The sequence below is a fragment of the Salvia splendens genome, chromosome 10 (assembly GCF_004379255.2).
Source record: "Salvia splendens isolate huo1 chromosome 10, SspV2, whole genome shotgun sequence".
Lineage (NCBI taxonomy): Eukaryota > Viridiplantae > Streptophyta > Magnoliopsida > Lamiales > Lamiaceae > Salvia > Salvia splendens.
The window spans coordinates 13,853,888-13,874,695 of NC_056041.1; the positions used below are offsets into that span (position 1 = coordinate 13,853,888).

The 20,808-nt window shown below is 35.7% G+C and overlaps 5 protein-coding genes across 8 annotated transcripts; 3 read left to right on the forward strand and 2 right to left on the reverse strand.

The window, feature by feature from the left end:
- Positions 1 to 843: 843 nt before the first annotated feature.
- LOC121752243 (kinesin-like protein KIN-7E) lies at positions 844 to 6,973 on the forward strand. 4 transcript variants are annotated; one of them, XM_042147210.1, is made up of 14 exons: positions 844 to 1,110; positions 1,421 to 1,474; positions 2,124 to 2,411; positions 2,766 to 2,855; positions 2,968 to 3,068; positions 3,197 to 3,310; positions 3,385 to 3,466; positions 3,572 to 3,639; positions 3,743 to 3,808; positions 3,894 to 4,018; positions 4,386 to 4,713; positions 4,922 to 5,830; positions 5,914 to 6,209; positions 6,522 to 6,973. In XM_042147210.1, the coding sequence occupies exons 3-14, from the start codon at positions 2,189 to 2,191 to the stop codon at positions 6,841 to 6,843; spliced, it is 2,724 nt and encodes a 907-aa protein (XP_042003144.1). In that variant the 5' UTR covers positions 844 to 1,110; positions 1,421 to 1,474; positions 2,124 to 2,188; the 3' UTR covers positions 6,844 to 6,973. The 4 variants fall into 4 exon arrangements, with proteins under 4 accessions (XP_042003144.1, XP_042003142.1, XP_042003145.1 ...); XM_042147208.1 differs by lacking the exon at positions 1,421 to 1,474; XM_042147211.1 differs by lacking the exon at positions 1,421 to 1,474 and having other exon boundaries at positions 2,167 to 2,411.
- Positions 6,974 to 7,884: 911 nt separating this feature from the next.
- Positions 7,885 to 10,421, forward strand: LOC121753272 (NADH dehydrogenase [ubiquinone] 1 beta subcomplex subunit 9-like). Its single transcript, XM_042148505.1, has 6 exons — positions 7,885 to 8,056; positions 8,229 to 8,270; positions 8,586 to 8,667; positions 9,217 to 9,272; positions 9,749 to 9,822; positions 10,061 to 10,421. The coding sequence occupies exons 1-5, from the start codon at positions 7,928 to 7,930 to the stop codon at positions 9,788 to 9,790; spliced, it is 351 nt and encodes a 116-aa protein (XP_042004439.1). The 5' UTR covers positions 7,885 to 7,927; the 3' UTR covers positions 9,791 to 9,822; positions 10,061 to 10,421.
- Positions 10,422 to 12,847: 2,426 nt separating this feature from the next.
- LOC121750814 (30S ribosomal protein S31, mitochondrial-like) lies at positions 12,848 to 13,527 on the reverse strand. The gene has a single exon (XM_042145431.1). The coding sequence runs from the start codon at positions 13,421 to 13,423 to the stop codon at positions 13,148 to 13,150; it is 276 nt and encodes a 91-aa protein (XP_042001365.1). The 5' UTR covers positions 13,424 to 13,527; the 3' UTR covers positions 12,848 to 13,147.
- Positions 13,528 to 14,491: 964 nt separating this feature from the next.
- LOC121751402 (type III polyketide synthase B-like) lies at positions 14,492 to 16,069 on the forward strand. Its single transcript, XM_042146136.1, has 2 exons — positions 14,492 to 14,720; positions 15,000 to 16,069. The coding sequence occupies exons 1-2, from the start codon at positions 14,552 to 14,554 to the stop codon at positions 15,986 to 15,988; spliced, it is 1,158 nt and encodes a 385-aa protein (XP_042002070.1). The 5' UTR covers positions 14,492 to 14,551; the 3' UTR covers positions 15,989 to 16,069.
- Positions 16,037 to 16,957, reverse strand: LOC121751403 (snakin-2-like). Its single transcript, XM_042146138.1, has 3 exons — positions 16,797 to 16,957; positions 16,506 to 16,548; positions 16,037 to 16,407 (listed from the first exon to the last, which is right to left on the reverse strand). The coding sequence occupies exons 1-3, from the start codon at positions 16,881 to 16,883 to the stop codon at positions 16,226 to 16,228; spliced, it is 312 nt and encodes a 103-aa protein (XP_042002072.1). The 5' UTR covers positions 16,884 to 16,957; the 3' UTR covers positions 16,037 to 16,225.
- Positions 16,958 to 20,808: the final 3,851 nt, after the last annotated feature.

Below are 20,808 nucleotides of genomic sequence, written 5' to 3' on the forward strand. Positions count from 1 at the left end.
GTACATCAACCAAAATATCACTAAATATATTATCTTACTAAAGAAAGTAGAAAACCATAAAAACTTTCTTTTATTTATTACAAGTCTGATATACATCTTTCTCAAATAAATATAGAATTTAATGATCGAATATTTGAATTTGTCGGTTCTAACACAATTTTGGCAATTATATAATTGTATCCTAACATTTCACTATTTAATTATATCACAATCTTTGCAACTCGTATTAATTTTTGAATAGCTTGAGATAATCACATCCGAAAACTAAAACTCAAAGTGAAAAATAATATCATCACAGAAAGCATATTTTTCGGGGAAAAAATAGTAGGTCATCATTGGGCAGGTCATATCAAGACTAAATTGATGAGGTGAAACTCCAATAATAAATTGGTGGAGCATTACTATATAAGTTCAAAAGTTAGATAAATCATTGTATAATTGTTAGTAATTAAAATAAATTCGAGAAATCACACAGATTAAAAGAAAATCGATAAAATCACTGAATCAAGTTGCAATTGCTAGAAAAATTATAATAAATCGAGAAATTTCAAAGATTAAAAGAAAATTTATAAAATCACTTAAAATAGAGATTTCTTTGCCCTTGAAAATGGAAAAATATACTACTACTAATTCAATATCCAATCAGCAAGCAGATACGGAAATACTCCCAACGGTAAAGTGATGTATAAGTAGAAAATACTGCCGTTGTCAGTTATCCCGTATTCTACGCAGTATTCACCAACGACGCCGACGTGGCCACGTGCCGCTTTCTCCCACGCATTCTTCAAACCAGCCAGGGGCACAAACGTCATTTCGCTCCCCTCCCACGGCCGCCCGACATCGACTTCCGTCACCACTCTCTTCATTTTCTCTCTCCCTCTCTCTCTCTCTCCCTCTCTCTCTCTCTCTCTCTCACTACACTAGTGGTTAGCTGCAGCTTAATACTACTAGTTATATAAATACACATACACTAATATACTATACGTCTACACGCATAAATATACAGTGAGAGGAGAGGGAGAGAGGGAGAGGTGCGAGAAGAAGTTGAGGAGTAATGCTGATGCAGTTGCCGTTTGATTCGATGATTTTTGACTGAGATCGTGTGAGGAGGTATGGTGTTTTCTCGAATGATTTGTTTACTATATGTGTGGCGGTTTTGTTATTTTTTCGAGTTATGGCAGTTGGATTTGCTTTTTTGAATAGTAAATAAAGTGTATCCACCTTTATAGTTGATCTCAAGTGCTTTTTTTCAATCTTGCGTTTCACGCTTCAGCTTGTCTACTTTATCATGGTAGAAATGCAACTTTATGGGAAACATCAGCTAGAGTACTGTTTCGGAGTGTGGAAACTTTTGCCACATTTGTTAATTAGTGATTTGCTGTGTTATTGCTCTAATTTTGTTTCTCAATTTGACTGTTAGAGTGCAGTTATTGTAATTGTTGGATCGGATCCTGCATTTTGTTTGTTGATTCTGGTAAGGATTGTGTTTCTTTATTCTCGCATATTCGGAATCGAAGCTTCTCTGCCATACAATTACAAACCCTAACCCTGAGGTCTCAGTTGAATCCCTCTCAGTGTAGTTGTAGTTGTTTGAAGTATATATGTGTGTTTGTGTATGCATCTTTCTTCCTGTTAAATGGGGTTGTGGGGAGCCACTATTTTTGTTTTCATGGGCCTTACCAGATTTGGTGTTTAAAATAATGAAGAATGGGCTACAGGGAAATACCATCATTACTTGGAGTCGAAGGATAGTTGGGGTCCCCATTAAACTAAACTTTCTGTTTACTTTTTGTTGATGCTGCCTAAAAAGATGGAACTCTTAGGTTTCTGGTTGGAGAAAGGGATTACCGAGGGGCATTAAGCAAATTGGCCAATCACCACCAACTACTGATTAGTACTGTTTTAGCAAAATCGATGTCATGTTAGTGGGTAAAATCATGTTTAACTAGCTTCGTCAATTACTGGTGAAAACTGCATTGGAGTCTGGGTATTTATTTCGACTGCAAGCAGAACTAACTTATCTCTAGTAACCTAACTGTCTTGCCTTTTTAAGTACGATGAAGGGTACATCAAATATCTTTGTATTTATATATTGTTTGTCTGGGTTGCTGCCTTGCTGGTAGGTTCCTGAGTATGGACTTCTCATCTCTCGTGTGATTGAAGTAGATTTGAGGAGGTGGGAGAAACAATGGGGGCTATTGGTTCCGAGGAGTTGATCAATTGGGAGAAAATGCAGGTGGTTGGGAATGGGAAAGAAGAGAAGATATTGGTACTGGTGAGGTTAAGGCCGTTGAGTGAAAAAGAGAGTGCACGGGCTGAAGTTTCAGACTGGGAATGCATCAACTCAACCACCATTTTGTACCGGAACAGCCTTCAGGAGCGCTCTGGACTACCTACAGCTTACTCATTTGGTATTTCTGTTCACATTGTCATTTACATTGGTCAAATTTTCAAGCATATCATATGAAAACGAAACTGATAATATTCAGCTACATTTTATTATACAAATTTTTTTTTTCAAGAATTGGGATTTGGAGGTCTGATGTTTATAGTCTCCCATACTTCTGTTAATATTCACTATCTGAGGAAACCAAGCTATCATTACTGTCTCCAAAGTGAAGCACTGGAACCTCCTGAATATATTAGAAGCATTTGAATACAACTTGTCATTTAGATCAGTTTGTTAATTAACTTATTTGTGATACCTATACCTTACTCTGTTTTTACATTGTTTTGTTTTTCCATGTACAATTTTATGGTGGTAGATAGAGTATTTCGAGGTGACTGCACAACAAGGGAAGTTTATGATGAGGGTACAAAGGACATTGCTCTATCAGTTATTGGTGGCATCAATTGTGAGAATTGTGTTTATTACATTGCTGAATCCTTGTTCTCTATGAGGGGTCTTTTTCCCTCTGCTTTCTACAGATGAACTCTTTTAACAAATTTCAACTAATTTTCATTCAGCAACTATCTTTGCATATGGTCAAACAAGCAGCGGAAAGACATACACTATGAATGGTATAACTGATTATGCAGTGGCTGATATTTATGATTATATACAGAAGGTGTGTGAGTATAGTTCATTTTTCACTCATCCTGGTGATACAAGATTAGACTAATGATTATTATAGAAGTGCTTTCTCTTTCTTTCCACTTGGAAGTCTTATCGAAAATTTTCTTCTGCCTGAACCAGCATGAAGAAAGAGCATTTGTCTTAAAGTTCTCTGCGATGGAGATTTACAATGAAGTTGTTAGAGACCTCCTTAGCACAGATAATTCTCCTTTAAGACTCCTCGATGATCCGGAAGTGAGTTTTTCCTTAACTCTATTTCCCACCTTGTTTCATTTGTGTATGTTTGATTTATTTTCTTTGTTCTGTAGAGGGGGACTATAATAGAGAAACTCACAGAAGAAACTTTGAGGGATCGTGATCACCTCAAGGAGTTGTTATCCATATGTGAAGGTTAGATGAACTCCAACTTGATTTTGTCGTTATACTTCAACAGTTCGTTAGTTAAACAACTTATATATTCTTCGAATTTTTAATCTCTCTTTAACTTATGTATAGCACAAAGGCAAATTGGAGAGACCTTATTGAATGAAACAAGCTCCAGGTCGCATCAAATTCTTAGATTGGTTAGCTCCCCTAGCTCTTTGTCTTAATAGATTTTGTCGTTCTCCAGTAACATTCATGTTATATAAGCACTTATTGTGTGTATTCTTGATCTAAATCCTCCAGACAATTGAAAGTTCTGCTCGTGAGTTTTTAGGGAAGGGCAACTCAACCACCCTTGCTGCTAGTGTGGTATAGGAAATTTGAATTTGTCATGATTTTCCTAAATATTTAGTAGTATAATAAATCTGAAAGGTATTGGAACATGTCTCTGCAGAACTTTGTAGATCTGGCAGGAAGTGAGCGGGCATCTCAAGCTAACTCAGTTGGACAGAGGCTGAAAGAAGGCTGCCATATTAATCGTAGTTTGCTCACTCTGAGCACAGTGATTCGCAAGCTGAGGTTTGTGGATTCTTTTGGCCTGCCGTTGTAGTTTGTTAGCTGCCTGACGATTTCATTCTTGTGAAATAATGTGCTATAAAGGATTCATGAATCAGAGCTTTTTTTATCTTCCACTTTGAGCAAGATTGTTTCTGCTTTCCATTATTATTACTGGCTTAGGTTGATTGTATTTGTTAATTGAGAATTGGTCTTTAGTCTTTACTCTAATATAATGCACATGTTTTTGGACAAGTAGGCTAGTTAGCAAGCATATGCATAGATGTCCTATCGGGTTTTAATCTAATCAAGTAGCTTGCAAGTGCTATGTCACATCGTTTTATTGCAAGTTCCATTTGCATCAGCTTTTGAATAATATGATTTACTGCAGCAAAGGGCGAAATGGGCATGTTAATTACAGAGACTCAAAACTTACACGTATACTACAGCCTGCCCTGGCAGGCAATGCAAGAACTGCAATCATTTGCAATTTGAGCCCTGCAAGAAGCCATGTTGAGCAATCGAGGAACACACTCTTATTTGCTTCCTTTGCAAAGGAAGTATCAACTAATGCACAGGTCAATGTAGTGATGTCAGATAAGGCATTGGTGAAACATCTTCAGAAAGAGGTAGCAAGGTTGGAGACTGAGTTAAAAATTCCAGCATCAATATGCGATCATGCACCATCACTAAGAAAGAAAGATATGCAGATTGAAAAGGTAATGCCTTACTCATATATTTAAATTGCATACTTTTGTCTTTCCTACAGCTTCTGAATACTGTGTCAATTGTTTTTAATAACCTAAATGTTATTCGTGTTGAGGTGAAATTGCAAACTTTATCATTTGATATTGTCATAATAGATTTTAAGTTTCTTTAATCAAACTGGTGAACTTAACCTTCCTCATTATGTTGCTTGCTCTGCAGTTGGAGAAAGAGGTCAGGGAGCTAAAGAGGCAACTAAATCTTGCCAATTTGAAAAATGAGGACTTAATCCAAGAGGCAGAAAGCATCAAAAGTTCAAAACAACTCAGTGGGTCTTTTAATGGAAACCTTAGGTGTAATGGAGAATCAGACCTATTGCTTCCGGAGAATAGTGAGGATCAATATTTATCGGATGGTACATCTTATCCAAGTCATATTATACAGAGAAATCCTATCAAAGTTGAAGAAAATTATGATGACATCAAGGAAGTTCGATGCATTGAGATGGATGAATCTTCTCAGAGTCGAGCATGCGAGTCTTTTGACCAGTCAACTAGTAATAATGAACAAATGTTGCAAGCATGGGTGGAGCCTGGTAATGGTCACATTGTAGATCATGAGATGCTATCGGCTTCACCTAGACAAGTGAGTGGTGCTGCAAATGGTTACTCAGACGCCGAAGCACATAGAGTTCAAGATGTGAGGAATAGCACTGATTCTGTTTTCCGGCCCTACCCTGATTCATCGTCTTCTGGTGTTCGATCAACTAGTCTATTGAGTTCTGGCAGCATAAAGTTGAGTAGAAGCCGAAGCTGTAGAGCTAGTTTAATGACTTGCTTATCTGATTTTGAGACTGCCGAAGAAAGTCAGAGCACACCTCCTCACGTCTTTGAAAATGATTTCACTGGAAGACCTGAAAGCGGCGCCCTCAGGAAGCCCTGGAAACTTCCCCCAACAATCTATGGTGCAAATAATGCGAAATTTACGAGAAGCGATTCCCTAAACTCTGATTGTAGTAGTTTCATTGATGAAGCTAAAAATCAGAGCAGCTCCCATGGAGAAGAAGATATTCCAACTCTTGGTTCCTTTGTTGCAGGACTCAAGGAGATGGCAAAGCTTCAATATGAAAACGTAGTTATTTTCTTCTTACATGGTTTCTGTTTAGTAGCCATCAAGCAGAGAACTCATTATTTGCCCCTGCTTTGTTTCCTCAGGTTGAAGGAAGAGGAACAGGATCCGGAGATGAAAATGGCGCTAGAGATCTCGCTGTGGTCCAGATGCAAGATTGGCCCATGAAATTCGAGAAGCTGCAGAAACTGATAGTCGAACTATGGCATGATTGCAATGTGTCATTAGTCCACAGGACATACTTCATCCTCCTCATTAAAGAAGATTTCACAGATTCCATTTATATGGAGGTAGAGTATAGGAGACTATCCTTCCTAAAGGATACATTTTCTGGTGGCAACTCAGTCATACAGGACGGCCGTACACTCACATTGGCCTCTAGGTATGTCTATATCCTCATTCACATTTCATTCATCAGTCACGAATTCGCCACTCTGATCGTTATGCACAGTTAAATGGCCTTCAAAATGGCGTCTAATTTCATTGAGTTTGATAATCTATACATATAATAAAGGAGCCTTGTTTTACAAATTTTGGTTTGCCTATAATTTCATTGCATATCATTTTTATTAATACTGTTTTATGATATTGAATAAGTACTATATGTATGCATTTATATTTGTTCTATGAAAAGGGCATAGTTAATTTACATGTTGAACTAACTTTTCTGAACTATGCGCTCTCAAATAAACAGCAAAAGAGCTCTTCATCGTGAGAGGGAAACGCTGAGCAGGCTTATGGGTAGAAGGTGTACGGAGGATGAGAGGAACATGCTTTACACGGATTGGGGCATTGGTCTCGGCTCCAAGAGGAGGAGGCGGCAGCTGGTTCATCTCTTGTACAGCGACACCCAAGACATGGGCCGCGTTAGCCGGAGCGCTGCTGTGGTGGCCAAGCTTATCGGATTCTCGGAGAATGGGGTGGCCCTGAAGGAGATGTTTGGACTCAGTTTCACACCTCCAAGCATGACCAGAAGATCGTTTAGATGGAAAAATAGTATGTCGTCCCTTTTGTGAGGTCGGCTCAACGAGAAGTTCTTATGTGTTTAACGACGCCGTTGTGTTTTTAACGACGCCATTTCCCTGGAAGTTTTTGTTATAGTAGTATTTCATAAAAAAATATTATTATAACTAATTTTCGTTCAAACTCTATCTTGATATCATAGTATACAGGAGCGAAGGCAAGAATTAAAATCAAGAGGGGCAAAATTATGTATAAGCAAATAATTAAATAATTGAGCAGGGGCATTTAAGAAGGAATTCAAACAAATATACAAATTTGAAGAAATATTAGTATGTATATAAATTTTTGAGGAGGGGCATATGTCACGCCAAAGGCTCATGTGGCTACGCCCCTGATAGTATAAATTTTAAATCTCACGTGGCTACGCCCCTGATAGTATAAATTTTAAATCTAACGAATAGCATGAATTTAAATCTAACGAATAGCATGAATCAAACTCTAGTCTAAATTTCGAATTGATATACGCTTTTCGTTTTAATACTTCAATTTTAACGATTAAGTATATCACTTCATCTTCACTGGATAGAAAAAGTTGGAATATATTCCATTTAGTTTGTAATTTTGTGAAGAAATTAAATTGTTGTAATAATATGATCTATTTGCACTTGATATAAATTTAACAACTCCCTAAAATTTTGTAATCATATGAGGGTTGATGTGAGTGACGCAACCTCAGTATTTGTTCTTCAATTTATATCATGCTGGAGATGCTCATCAGAATAAAACTATAGTGTCAATGTTACTCCTTCAAAAAAAAAATAGTGTCAATGTTACAATAAATCAAAAGATGGTGATATTATTATAGTGATATTTTTAAAAAAACATTAATGGGAAAATAACCTGTAAAAGGCTAAAACTAATAAGACAAAAACAAAAACAACTTTTCCTATGGCTATGCATCTAAACTGAATGGGCCTTTATTGACACGTGATACAGGCCCAAATGTTCCTTTTATTGAGGCCCAACTCATCGGAACGACGCCGTATCATAAATGACAAGGTAGGAGTCAAGTAGCGATTCGAGTTTACTAGAAACTGGGTTGTATCAGAAATCAGGGGGGGGAGAGAGAGAGAGAGAATGAGCGTAAGTACGGCGTCGTATTTGGCTCGGCGAGCAGCGCAGAAGGAGAGGGTTCGCATCCTCTACAGGAGAGCTCTCAAGGACACTCTTAACTGGGCGGTTCATCGCCACCTCTTTTATTCCGATGTAATTTTTCTATTTCTCTCCATTTCTTCATACATTCATTCGATCTCTGCTTTTGATCTGATAATGTTATGTGAACAAATCTTCGCTACTTAGACGAGATTAAATTTCTGCTGGATTGGGCTCTAAACGAGTTTTTATTTTCTGTCTCTTGGTTGTGCGTGTTTTTTATCAGGCTGATGCTCTAAGAGAGAAATTCGAGGCTAATAAACACGTGGTTTGTTCTCTATTTTCATCATGTACTTTGAATTTGTTCGTTATGAATTAGAGTTTTTCGCATTTCAGTGTAATGGTGGTTGCTTAATTTCATGAATTGAGCTGTTTGATTGAGTCTCCTATCTTCAATAAACTGTTAATAAGCTTATTTGACCTGGCTTTGGTAAGTTATTTCAATGCCATTACTATAATGTAAGGATTTTGGTAGAAAGAAAAACTAAGAGAAATGTTGGATCTGGAAAAGAGCGATCAACTATGTAATTCAACCTGAAACACAATGTTAGATTGATTGGGGTTCCCCTTGCTCTTCTTCCAGGAGGATATCGAACTGATTGATAGAATGATAGCAGCTGGTGAGGCGGAGCACAACAAATGGAGGCATCCCGATCCTTACATTGGTAATTTGATCTAAAATGTTGAATTATTTTTTATTAGTCACAGTGTGGAAGTATATTTTTGGTGGAATTTTACCCTTCCATAATTTATTACCTTTCATATAAACAGTTTTAGCACGAGAACAGATTGAGAAATTACATCTTTCAATGCTATTTGTTCTTCACAGAGAGAAGGAACTAGTTGCATTAGATGTCTTTCTTCGAATGTTGATTTACTGTAGTGTCATATAAATCAGTTGCTAAAGACGATAATAGCATAGTACTGAATGTAATGGTTTGTATCAAATGGCAAAAAATTGGAGCATTGGGGAAAATCCCAACCATGTTTAGTATCTAGATGCAAGTTGAATTAGTCGGTGCATTCATATAATATATGAGCAATGTTTATTCCTTGTTAACTGACGCTAGCATAATCTTTTGCCTTTTGGAGGGCTCAAGAAACTATTGGATGATAGTAAATTGTAATATCAGTCTGTTAAGCATCTCTTTTTTTTTTAAATTATTAGGCTTGCTTACTTTTTGATGGTTCACAATTTTTTTTCCTTTCTACAGTTCCTTGGGCACCTGGTGGCTCCAAATTCTGCAGGAATCCGACACCACCTCTTGGGGTAATTGATCAAATACTGATTACTACTTGGCGTGATTTAGTTCGTAGGCTATTTATTTAGTTTGCATTTTCTCTTTTCTTATCTTTTCTGTATTCAGAAAACTTTATTCCAGTTCGGTATTTTCAATTAACATTCGGTGCATTAGTATTGATTAATAGTAGTGTTAACATAATTATAATATATGTTTTCTTATTTACTTTTCACTGGTCTTGAAGGCAAACTAAGTTTTTAGTAGTATTTTATGCATTAGATTTCGTTTTTTCTGTTATAAGTGCATGTCTGCCTACTGAATGGATGAGATGCTAGCTCATTATGATGCCTGGTTTGGCTCTATGCCCCTATTTTTGCTTATATTGTTTGCATAATACCAAAATTTACGAACAAGAGCATGCAATTATTATACCATGTTATCGCAAGACTTATGCTTAAGTTGATTAAGCAATTTGCGACATAATATTGCTGTGTGGTTAATGTAGATTGAGATTATACACAACTATGGCATGGAAGAGCGTGAATGAAGAGGATCCATCATCCTCTGAAATAAATGAAGGTTGGTATATTGGTATCACTGTTCTCATCAATTCTGTCATTCCTATTACTATGGTAGTAAGGTTGCAATAAACATGAACTAAACACCAGTAACATTCCTCCTTCTGTCTAGGCATTTGCTTTTATAAACCCCATCCCCACCACCCACACCGCCAATTCTTTCTTCGAGAGGCACACAAGAATGCCCAAGCCTTAATTATCATGATGTGCTGATGAGATCTTAATGACTAATGTTGCAGGTTGGAGGTCCACAAATCATGATAAGAGGACTAGTTCCGCTCTAGTTTGTGGTCTGTGGTTTCCAATTTAAGATTTTTCTTTAGAAAAAGATGTTGGCGATCATTCTTGTATTTGAGACTCCCAAAACTGGACGTGGTTAAATTCTTGTTGGATAATCACTGCCTGTGTCTTTCCATGTTTGGAAAACTCACCGGAGCTTGCTGTCTGTAACTTCCGACCAGGACTCTTTCCTTGAAATCTGGATGACAGATGTTTAGAACATGTGTTTTGCAATAATAATCTCGTTTTTGTCATCAATGATGCGTTTGACAGATGATTATAACATGTGTTTTGCAATAAAATCTCGTGTTATCAATGATATGTTTTAGATTGCACTTGTTTTATTAATGTTAAAATGTACCCTTCCTTGGCAATTGCCAATTTTCCAATGCTTGTTGCTTGGGAATGTCATATATTTACAAGTTGCATCTCCGTTGCATATGCTCTGTAGCCTTCAATTTTTTGGCGAATATTGGCCTTTTTCTTAAGGGAACTAGAGAAAGGGAATGTGCGTCAAAATTTGACCTTTTTCTTAATGGATAGTTACCAACTGCAATGCACGCAAACTCGCAAAGATTATGAATTTTTATCATATGCATACCCTTTGTTTTTTTAGATTGTTAATTATGATTTCTCAGTTGCCTTACCATCTAAATCTTGATTTATTATAATATACATATCCTTTGTTTGCCAAGAATATATTCTTGTCAATATTGATCATGTAGCTCGAGTCCTCGATCTATTGAACGAAAGACAAGTGTTCTATTAACTAAATTGTGATTCAATTATCATATACTCTCTTCGTCCCATAGAAATAGGTCATTTAGAGACTGCATAGATTTTAATGCCTGATTGGCAAAGTAAGAGAGAACGAGAAAATGTAGTTAAAATTGTGTTAGTTCATACTAGAGCCCCAAGTAGTGTTTGTTGTGTGGAAAAGTTTCTATAAATGGATATGGACTATCTTTATGAGACGGAAGAAAAAGGAATTATGATCTAATCCTATGGGACAAAGGGAGTACATATCCCTTGTTTGCTAACGAAATTCTATCGAAGCATTATATAGCATCCCATTGATCTTCGCACTGAATGGTTTTTTATGAGTGTTGCCATATTGCACAAGAAACAAATAGCCTAAGGAAATCCAACGAGCCTGAGCTTCTTAAGAGTAACAAAGCTTCAAACGCAAAAGTAAAAGAAAGAGCAATGATGGTAACATATCTATCCCATATGAAAACAAATCTAACTACCACAAAAGTACTAATTTAGATATAAAAAAAATATAGTGTAGTATGCATCATCTAACAACTTTCTTCCTCTTTAACTTATGAAAAGAACTGACAGCTGCAATAGATCAAATTTCTCTCCAGGGCGGCTTTGACTTAGAATCTTTCTCCTTTTTGATACTAATCTATTGGCAAATCAATGTTCAAACTTGACATCTCGTATACGTCGCTTAAGTAGCTACATGTGATATGTAGACCAAGCTGCATATTCTTGAGGGCTATGGCAACAACTCCACAACTAAAAGATGCTTAGTAGCTACATGTGATATCAAGACCACACTGAATAATCTTTAGGGCTATTCCAAACCCTCCACAACTAACTGAAGTTAAGTAGCTACATGTGATACCAAGACCAAGTTGAATAATCTTGAGGACTATGCCAACTCCACAACTAATTGATGTTAAGTAGCTACTACTATATGTTATATCCGGGCCAAGCTAGGTACTTGCATTTCTTTTTTTATTACTTTTGGCATATCTACAATAAGAAATCCATCACAGTAAGATATAACCAGCCACAGCCCTAGTTTCCAGTGTGACTAGCTCCTAGTTTCCATGGTATTTTGCAAAAGTGAAGTATGCAGCTAAAAAGGACATGGAAATGATACATTAGCACCATTGCAACTAGTCTCAGTGAAGGCATTTTTCCAAGTACTCCCTCCGTCCCAAGCTACTCGCACTTATTTCCTTTTTGGACGTCCCAAGTTACTTGCACTCTTTCCATTTTTAGTAAAAATTTTCACCTACAGCCGTCATTTTTTACTTTCCTATACACTCATTCCTTAATCTCCGTGCCGAAAAGGAAAGGAGCGAGTAGCCCGGGACGGAGGGAGTATTATCTAGTAACACACACCTAACTCTTTCTCTCGAGTTAGAAAAGGAGCTAAAAGTTTTTATGGGGAGGCAAACCATCATATCATTCTCAATCAAGGAGATACTAGCAAGGATGCAGAATGCATAAAGAATTGCACACGAGAACTAGATGGTCTAAGCGTGTGCTAAGCCCAACTAATCCCAACACCTCAGTATGTCCTTAACACTTCCTCACTAGGAAGCATCACATGCTATTCAGGTGATCAAGTCGCATATGATAAGTCGATAACTAGATGATCCAAGCACATTCTACACCCATATTATCCAAATACCAGAGTCTCTTGCTAAAACTTCCTTAAATGAAGTATTACACATGCTATTCAAGTAATCAAGTCGTCACTCAGTAAAATATACATAAGCAGAGAAACTAAGACTAGTTCCAACGTTTGATATTGATAGTCTTGTGCACGCATGATAAATATGTACTAAAGGAGCAGCAGCTTCTACATTTCTGAGACAATGACTAACCAAACCTATGATCTACCAACTCTCTAGCAAAATATCAGTGATAAAAATGCTAAATAAGCGCAGAAATACAACCATAAGAGCAATAATTGAAAGTTCAGAAACAATGAAAGTGGACATCTATGGAGCAGAATGCAGAAGCTTAAATAGTTTATTCCTCGTTCGTAAATTTTATTGAAGCTTAGCACATGATCAGCTCATCAAGCAAAATAATGAATATCAATCACGATATAGCTACTAAGGATGTTTGGTTACCATTTGAATCATCAAATTATCAAACCAAACCAAAACACTAACAGAATCTAGCTTCAATCATGAGCTATTTTGAGCGAATCAGTTCAAATGAACCCTAGATTTTTCCTTTTAGCTCATGGAAAATGTACAGTAACTTCGAAAACAACAACGAAAAATAAAAGCGAGAATCTAGATGAGCTTGAAAGGGAGAGGCCAAGGAGTGGACCTCGGCACCTCTATCTTATCCTTGATCCTCTCGATTTTCTTCTCCTTTTTCGGCCTGCTGTTTCCGAACGAGCCTTTGAATCTCTTTCCTTTCTTCGTCTTCTTGTCTCCTCGGCCGCACACGACCGCATCCCCCGGCCGCGCCGCTATAGACGACGCGAGGGAGGAGAATGCCATCCGGTGCTCAGCGGCCGACACAATTCGACTCGCCGCCGCTTTGAACGACTGTATCATCGCCATTTCTGCCGCAGATCGATCGATCTGATTTCTCGGTGGAATTTCTCAGCTCTTAAACCCTAGTGAGCTATGGAACTGAGTATGCATTTGCCGGATCGATTGATACTTTTAAGTTTTTACACGAAGGGTCTAAAACCTTTATACTTTTGTATTTTTAGCCCCTGAAATTTTGGAATTTATAAAGTGGGACATTGGAGTTTCTTTGTTTGCTTTTGTACTATGTCATGGCCCAAACCAAATTATAGGCCCAATATCTTGCACATTTTAAATTGATCAAATTTATTTCATATGGATTTAAAAAAGTACTACTGTAGTATTTAATTCAAGTTCCTAAAGTAGCCATTGACGTATAGTAATTTATTAAATTGTACTAATGTAGTAATGTATATAAAAATATGGAAGTAGTAGTCATTTTATACTTTAATATACCCTTAATACAAAAAAATTGATTACACATGATATTTACATGAACTGTATGAATTTTGGCTGCATGGGAAATTCGCAAAGTTATGTAAATTATGTAAACGTGCAATTATTTCCATATTATTTATCTATATACTATAATTTATTTTTCATGTATGATAAATTTTAGAATTGGATATTGTCTTAGTATTAACTTTTCAACGGTGGATTTTATGTTGAATCATACTTAGTATTGATTACTACTTCTAGGTAGGGATTTTAAAGCTTTTTTCTTTCTATATCTTCCTTGATTGAACACGTAATGATTTTTAGTTCTCAATTTCACATATTTTATTCCATTTGAATTTGAATGCCTAAATAATAAAATATCTCAGTAAATAGTGTGGTCTAGAAATCAAATTTCCCCACCTGAGCCACCTCACTGTTTTCGTAAATTTGAGTTAAATTTTGAAATATCATGCAATATAGTTATATATTGCGTGGATGCCTCTTGATGTTCCAAACCAAATATCCACCAAAAAACCTGCTAAAACAGGTCACGAAGTTCTTGCACTAAAACTAATCCAACATAAAAAATTGAAACCATCATAAAATTTAAATCTGATAATCATCCCGATGCTAGTGTTATATATACAACAGTAGCCTTGTTGTTCCAATCAACAAGAATCGAAATTTGAGTTAAAAGAGTCGAAAAAAATTTAAAAATCGATGGGAAGTGGTGAATTGTGTAAGAAATTTGATTCAAAAAAAGCAATAATTCTTGGTCTAGGCAAAGCCTTCCCTCACCAGCTAGTGCTTCAAGATTTCTTGGTCGATGCCTACTTCAAAATCACCAATCGCCACGACCCTGATCTCAAGCAGAAGCTTGTCCGCCTTTGTATAACCCCCCCTCTCTCTCTCTCTCTCTCATTATTTTAAAGTAAAATGTGTGTGAGTTGCCCTAACGGCGGAATGGTAATGTTTGATGCCAAAGGTTTCGTTTAGTGTTCATTTGTCAATTAAAAAGAAATTGTATGTGCTTGATTATTATAAAAGAATATCAATTTTGGTGTGATGAATGATTTGACACTAGAGATATTGTTTGATTGGTTTTCCACTTTGAAATGGTGGGCCCTCAACCGTTTTACCAGTAAAAACAAGTGTTGTTTTTTTTCAGGCAAGACGACCTCGGTGAAGACGAGGTACGTGGTGATGTCGGAGGAGATCCTAGCGCAGTACCCCGAGCTGGCGATGGAAGGGGTTCCGACGGTGACGCAGCGCCTCGACATCTGCAACCCGGCTGTCACAGAGATGGCCATCGCTGCCTCCAAGTCTTGCATCGAGAAATGGGGGCGGCCGGCCTCTGACATCACCCACTTGGTCTACGTGTCCTCCAGCGAGGCCCGTTTGCCAGGTGGAGATCTCTACCTGGCAAAGGGGCTGGGCATCAGGCCCGACACCCAACGAGTCATGCTCTACTTCTCAGGCTGTTCTGGTGGGGTGGCGGGCCTGAGGGTAGCCAAGGATATCGCGGAGAACAATCCGGGTAGCCGGGTGCTCCTAGCAACCTCTGAGACCACCATCATAGGCTATCGGCCCCCTAACGCCGATAGACCTTATGACTTAGTGGGAGTTGCTCTGTTTGGGGACGGAGCCGGAGCTGTCATAATAGGGACCAACCCTTGTGTGGGGAGTGAGATCCCGTTGTTCGAGTTGCATTCGTCGTTGCAGCGCTTCTTACCCGACACAGAGAAGATTATTGATGGGAGGCTAACAGAGGAAGGGATAAGTTTTAGGCTAGACAGGGAGCTGCCCCAAATCATTGAGGACAATGTACAAGGTTTTTGTGATGAGTTGATGGGAGTCTCTGAGGTTAAAATGGACTATAATAAATTGTTTTGGGCTGTTCACCCCGGGGGCCCGGCTATTTTGAACCGGATGGAGAAAAAATTGGCACTGTTGCCGGGGAAGTTGAGTGCCAGCCGGAAGGCGCTGGCCGATTACGGCAATGCCAGTAGCAACACAATCGTTTATGTGTTGGAGTACGTTCTAGAAGAGGCGAAGCAACGGGGCGAGGAGGAGGGAGAAGAGGAGTGGGGATTGATCCTTGCGTTTGGGCCTGGCATTACCTTTGAAGGGATCCTTGCTAGGAGTCTCACTATATGAAGAGTGTGAAAAAAAAATTAATAGGGTCATATATTGTTGGGACATAGATTGAACAACGTGCACAACAAATGTTGCTACACACATGCATGTTCTTTATTTATTTATTTTATGTCATACAATCGAATTACACACGATAGGAATATGAACACGATAAGAAAAGAGAAAAAAAATACAAAACAAACATAATAATACAGGTGGAATTTCAAGATATAACGATATTTTTATCCTCGAGATCAATTAAGGGCATTTGCGCTTATTTCCGTGCGTGGTCAATGAAGCGTAGCAGGGGCAGGCTTCGTAGTTCCCGTATGTGCCCGGAGGCACGCAGTTGCACCGGGCGCAGCAAGTTCCACACGCCCTCTTGCATAGATTTGGCCTGCTTGATAGCTTGCATCTCCCTGCACAAGCACTCTTGCAATCTGCAAAAATATATAGAACAAATTTATTTACATGAATGTCTTCTAATTGACTGGTATAGATAAAAACGTGCAAGAATAGTGAGAAAATGAGTATTTACCAATTTTTGAGGAGTATGCATCTTCTGGTGCAACCTTGCTAGTCTGCCAAGAGATTATAACAACACATGGTCAATGTATAGTTGATAATACTTGGAAAATGGTCAAATCAATCTTCATTAGCTTGTTCTTGTGTTGATTGTTGGAGGTTGATTTTTAATTGTGTGCTATGTTAAGAGTTGAGATAAATTAATGGGACTGTGAGCGTGGTGTTGACTCGTATATTTCATCTGATGTAGTATCGACTAGATTATTATAATGAAAGAAAATACTAGAGGAGTTTAACATGTTACCACTTGATTGGATTGGAGTGCTTGGACTCCATGGAGTGCTAGAAGAGCAAGAAAGATTGAAGCTACAAGAAATTTGGGAATTGCCATTGAAGATTTTATGTGAAGGAGAGCTATGTATTGTATTGGGTGTGTTCAATTGACATAGAAAAGAGGGTATTTATAGGACTTAATTTATGATATAGACTATAGAGAGAGGGGGAGGGAGAGTTCATGCATGCAAATAAACTATTGGCCAAACATAGCCTGTCGTTTTGCCCTACACACCTAAAAAAGATACTCCTATCATACACCTTAAAGAGGATAAATATAATGCAAGAAGTGTGAAAATTGAAAAAAAAGGTCATTGCCAACATATAAATTAGTATAATAATCTTTCCTAACTACAAGTATATGTGTGTGGATGATATTACATTCATTCATGTGAAAAAGACTAACATTATCAACTTGATGCCTAATCTTAAAATTACACTTTCATTGTGGAAAAAAAAATCTCAATACTCTTATGTGACTTTCTGCATCAATTATCTTGTAGATACCATTCTCTTGTTGCTTTATCAACGGTCATATTTTGTCATTTTAGAATGTTTATCATAACATGCTTCATTTTACTTTACTATATTTGATAAGAAGACTGTATACTTCACTAATTTATTCCATTTAGATATTAAAAAAAGTAATATATAAAAATGAGTCACAATATATAAATTATGTATAACAACTCATTTTTCTATACATTTCTTAAAATTCATGGAGATCTCATATGGAGCAACTAATTGCGGATGAGAAATAAATAGGAGATAAATATGAAATACCCACTCCATAAGTAGTAAATTTAATTAATAATAATTAAGATTTCTTTTGGGGATTGTCCTGGGAAAATCACACATATATTACAATTAACACTATTATCTTTCTTCTTAGATGACAAGTTGACTACCATGATACATTAAATTTTGCAAATAGCACCGTCCATAATTAAATGACCCTATCCCTATAGAGAAAAAAAGGTAAAAAATTGGTACAATGATGATTGCCAATAGGAATCTGGTGATAACATGATAAGAATCACTCATAGTTTAAAATCAAATATATAAAAAAAATTAAAACATAAAATAGGAAAATGCCAATATTTAAATTATTAACATTAACGGGTCCCAAATACAAACATCCATTTTGTAGAGCACTATAGAATAAAAGTAACAGTAGCTCTGAAACTGACTTTTTGTATTTCTGCTTCACAACTCACAGCTGTATTCTTTCTGGAAATCTCGATTCTGCCAACCAATAATTATTTATTTTAAGAAAATATTATTTTTTTCAAATAAACTCATGGTTTTGATTATCAGATAAAATTGTTAGGAAAATGTCTGAATAGAGAGGTGTGATTTGATATGAATTTTAACGTAAATGAAAAGCTGGCAAAGGTATATTTAGATATGTTGCTTTCTTCAAAATAGTTTTCAAGCCATTAGATTACAGCAATTATATTGCACACAATAGGCAATTGCAATCAATGTTGCCTTATTAGTATCCATTTTATTGGTTACATTTTTATACATAAATTATGAAGTTGAATATAGGTGTATACAATAGTATTTTTCAGATGGTATATAAAATACTCAATTTAAAAAGTGGCAAGTCAAGAAGTGTGATGCATATTTCATGAAAGCAGATTTCCATTTTCAGATTGAATATAAAATACGCCGACTATTTTTTTATGCATACAATGATGCATATTACAGGATAATAGATTTTATATTCTTTTATTAAATAAAAGAAGAGACTTGCTGGATATTTTTGGAATAAAGAGTAAGGAATAAAATTTCAATATCAATTGTTTAAACAAAAACCATCTTCGACACAATTATTTGGTAGTTAGTAGATTTTTTATTTTATTGTTATAGACTTTATAGCACATATACGATAGACAAAGTGCAATACGACTGTACTAAACTAAAGTTTGTAATTGTTTTATCAAGTACCAATTATATTGCCATTAAATAAATGTTTAAATCATCATTACCTACCAACTCTCTTGTTGGAACAGATAATTTGGAATCTAAGTAAAGTTCTAAAAGCAACTTTTTTAGGAGTGCAAAATTAATTAGAATTAAAAAAAACAAACCAATAATATGAAGGGGCCTGGGTCAAATGAAGATGTGGAATTTAACGTGATTTTTAAAGTAATTCTCACTTACACCATGGAAAATGAACAGATTTCTTGGATTTTTTTAGGAAATTAGTATCACGACCGTGTGAGGTACAGGTCATTTTAATTTTTTCATATTTATTTCATTATGTGAAATAAAATTTGTGAAATGATAAACAAAAGAATATTTGACATCCTCTTACTTTGAATTATACTTTTTCAATCACATTAACCCCACATGGCCACAAGAGTGCGTTTAAATGCTAACTTTTCTTAAAAATGTCAATACGATCACATTAAAATTTCAACACATATTTGTGTTGACATTTTAATAAATTGTCTTGACATTTAAATATCAGACTTAAAATTTAAAAAGTATTTTAATTCTGTGAAAATATGAATTAACCGTTAAGTTATAACTGCAGGAGCAAGTTTACGCTGCAATAATTAAGATTGCACTGGTGAGACACTTCCTAGTCGAACTTTATTTCATTGCAATATAGTGACCCTATACACTAAAAACCAAAACCTTGAAACCTAAATTCTAAACCTTTAACTTTAAAATATATTCATCATGACCAACAAATGAGCCAAATATCAATAAAATTCTCCCTACGCCCCAGTTCAATTTTACTTTATTGATCACTTATTCAAAATATACTCATCATAACCAACAAATGAGCCAAATAACAATAAAATTCTCCCTTCATCTCAGTTCAATTTTACTTTGTTGATGATCACTTATTCTATTTTGGGGGTTTTAGATCTGTATTCGATATCTTACACTGGGTCGGCCTACTTGATAATCCTTACTGATAGTGGAGATTTTTTACCTGAATCTTGTCTGTAAATCTGTTTATATGCTCATATCAAGAAAGTGTTTTACAATAGGGCTATGTGAACGGTAAACAAAAAAAATCTTGCTTACATTCATCCGAGTATTAAAATGAAAATGTTTTTAAATCAAATAACATAAATGGCTATTGATAAGAGATTTCTTCAGTTACATAACTTGTGTAATTATTTATTTTGGAAATTATAAAAGAGAACGGTTGGAATTGAGAAGGTCAAGATGTCGTTTAAATGTAAAAAAATCTGTGTGAATTAATTTTACATTTCATATGCTACTAAATTGAGGATTTTCAGCTTTTGGCTTGTCATTTTAATCAAATACTAATAATATTGTAACTCAAGAAATCTTTTTAATAAATTTTCTATCACTTCTAATATTTAACATTTGATATTTCAATAAAATTTATGTTATTTGATTTAAAAACCTTTTCATTTTAAAAATTTAAATCTTAAACCCTAAACTCTAAACATATATCATAACAATTGGAAATCCCCCGTCAACATTTTCGTTAAAAAAAAATAAAAAAAAAATCATAACAATTGGAAAAACATTTGATTTTCCTCACTAAGCCATAGCAGTATTTTATAGCAATTATATGCACTACCCATTGTATTTCCTTCAAAATTATATTATGAAATTATTATGCGTAAAAGTCAGAATATAAAAAAAATTCATTCATTAAATATAACTTATATAAATAGTGATTAAAATATTTTTTATATCTAATGCAAAAACTACAAACACAACAATATATAATCAAGAACACGTGTACTTCAATAGTGAAACAACGTTAATAAGAAATATGGGTCTCATTTTTTTTGAGTACTAACTTCACATTATCGATTAATTAATTGAAATGGAAAATGATATCATTGTACAAAATCTAAAATTAAGAAAATGTATAAGAATTTAAAAAAAAAACATAAAACTCAATCAATTTGACATTTAAATAACGCAAATACATACTCCGATATATTTTAACTATAATACTTTTGGATCTCTATTACAAA

What these genes read in the sequence shown, in the direction of transcription:
- LOC121752243 (XM_042147210.1), top strand. Translation starts at nt 2,189, where the DNA reads ATGGGGGCTATTGGTTCCGAGGAGTTGATCAATTGGGAGAAAATGCAG. An exon ending in TTTATGATTATATACAGAAG is followed by an intron (nt 3,069 to 3,196) that starts GTGTGTGAGTAT and finishes TGCCTGAACCAG; the next exon opens with CATGAAGAAAGAGCATTTGT. An exon ending in CGCATCAAATTCTTAGATTG is followed by an intron (nt 3,640 to 3,742) that starts GTTAGCTCCCCT and finishes TAAATCCTCCAG; the next exon opens with ACAATTGAAAGTTCTGCTCG.
- LOC121753272 (XM_042148505.1), top strand. Translation starts at nt 7,928, where the DNA reads ATGAGCGTAAGTACGGCGTCGTATTTGGCTCGGCGAGCAGCGCAGAAG. An exon ending in GCCACCTCTTTTATTCCGAT is followed by an intron (nt 8,057 to 8,228) that starts GTAATTTTTCTA and finishes GTTTTTTATCAG; the next exon opens with GCTGATGCTCTAAGAGAGAA. An exon ending in TCGAGGCTAATAAACACGTG is followed by an intron (nt 8,271 to 8,585) that starts GTTTGTTCTCTA and finishes CTCTTCTTCCAG; the next exon opens with GAGGATATCGAACTGATTGA.
- LOC121750814 (XM_042145431.1), bottom strand. Translation starts at nt 13,423, where the DNA reads ATGGCGATGATACAGTCGTTCAAAGCGGCGGCGAGTCGAATTGTGTCG.
- LOC121751402 (XM_042146136.1), top strand. Translation starts at nt 14,552, where the DNA reads ATGGGAAGTGGTGAATTGTGTAAGAAATTTGATTCAAAAAAAGCAATA. An exon ending in GCAGAAGCTTGTCCGCCTTT is followed by an intron (nt 14,721 to 14,999) that starts GTATAACCCCCC and finishes GTTTTTTTTCAG; the next exon opens with GCAAGACGACCTCGGTGAAG.
- LOC121751403 (XM_042146138.1), bottom strand. Translation starts at nt 16,883, where the DNA reads ATGGCAATTCCCAAATTTCTTGTAGCTTCAATCTTTCTTGCTCTTCTA. An exon ending in CACTCCAATCCAATCAAGTG is followed by an intron (nt 16,549 to 16,796) that starts GTAACATGTTAA and finishes ATCTCTTGGCAG; the next exon opens with ACTAGCAAGGTTGCACCAGA. An exon ending in TGCATACTCCTCAAAAATTG is followed by an intron (nt 16,408 to 16,505) that starts GTAAATACTCAT and finishes ATATTTTTGCAG; the next exon opens with ATTGCAAGAGTGCTTGTGCA.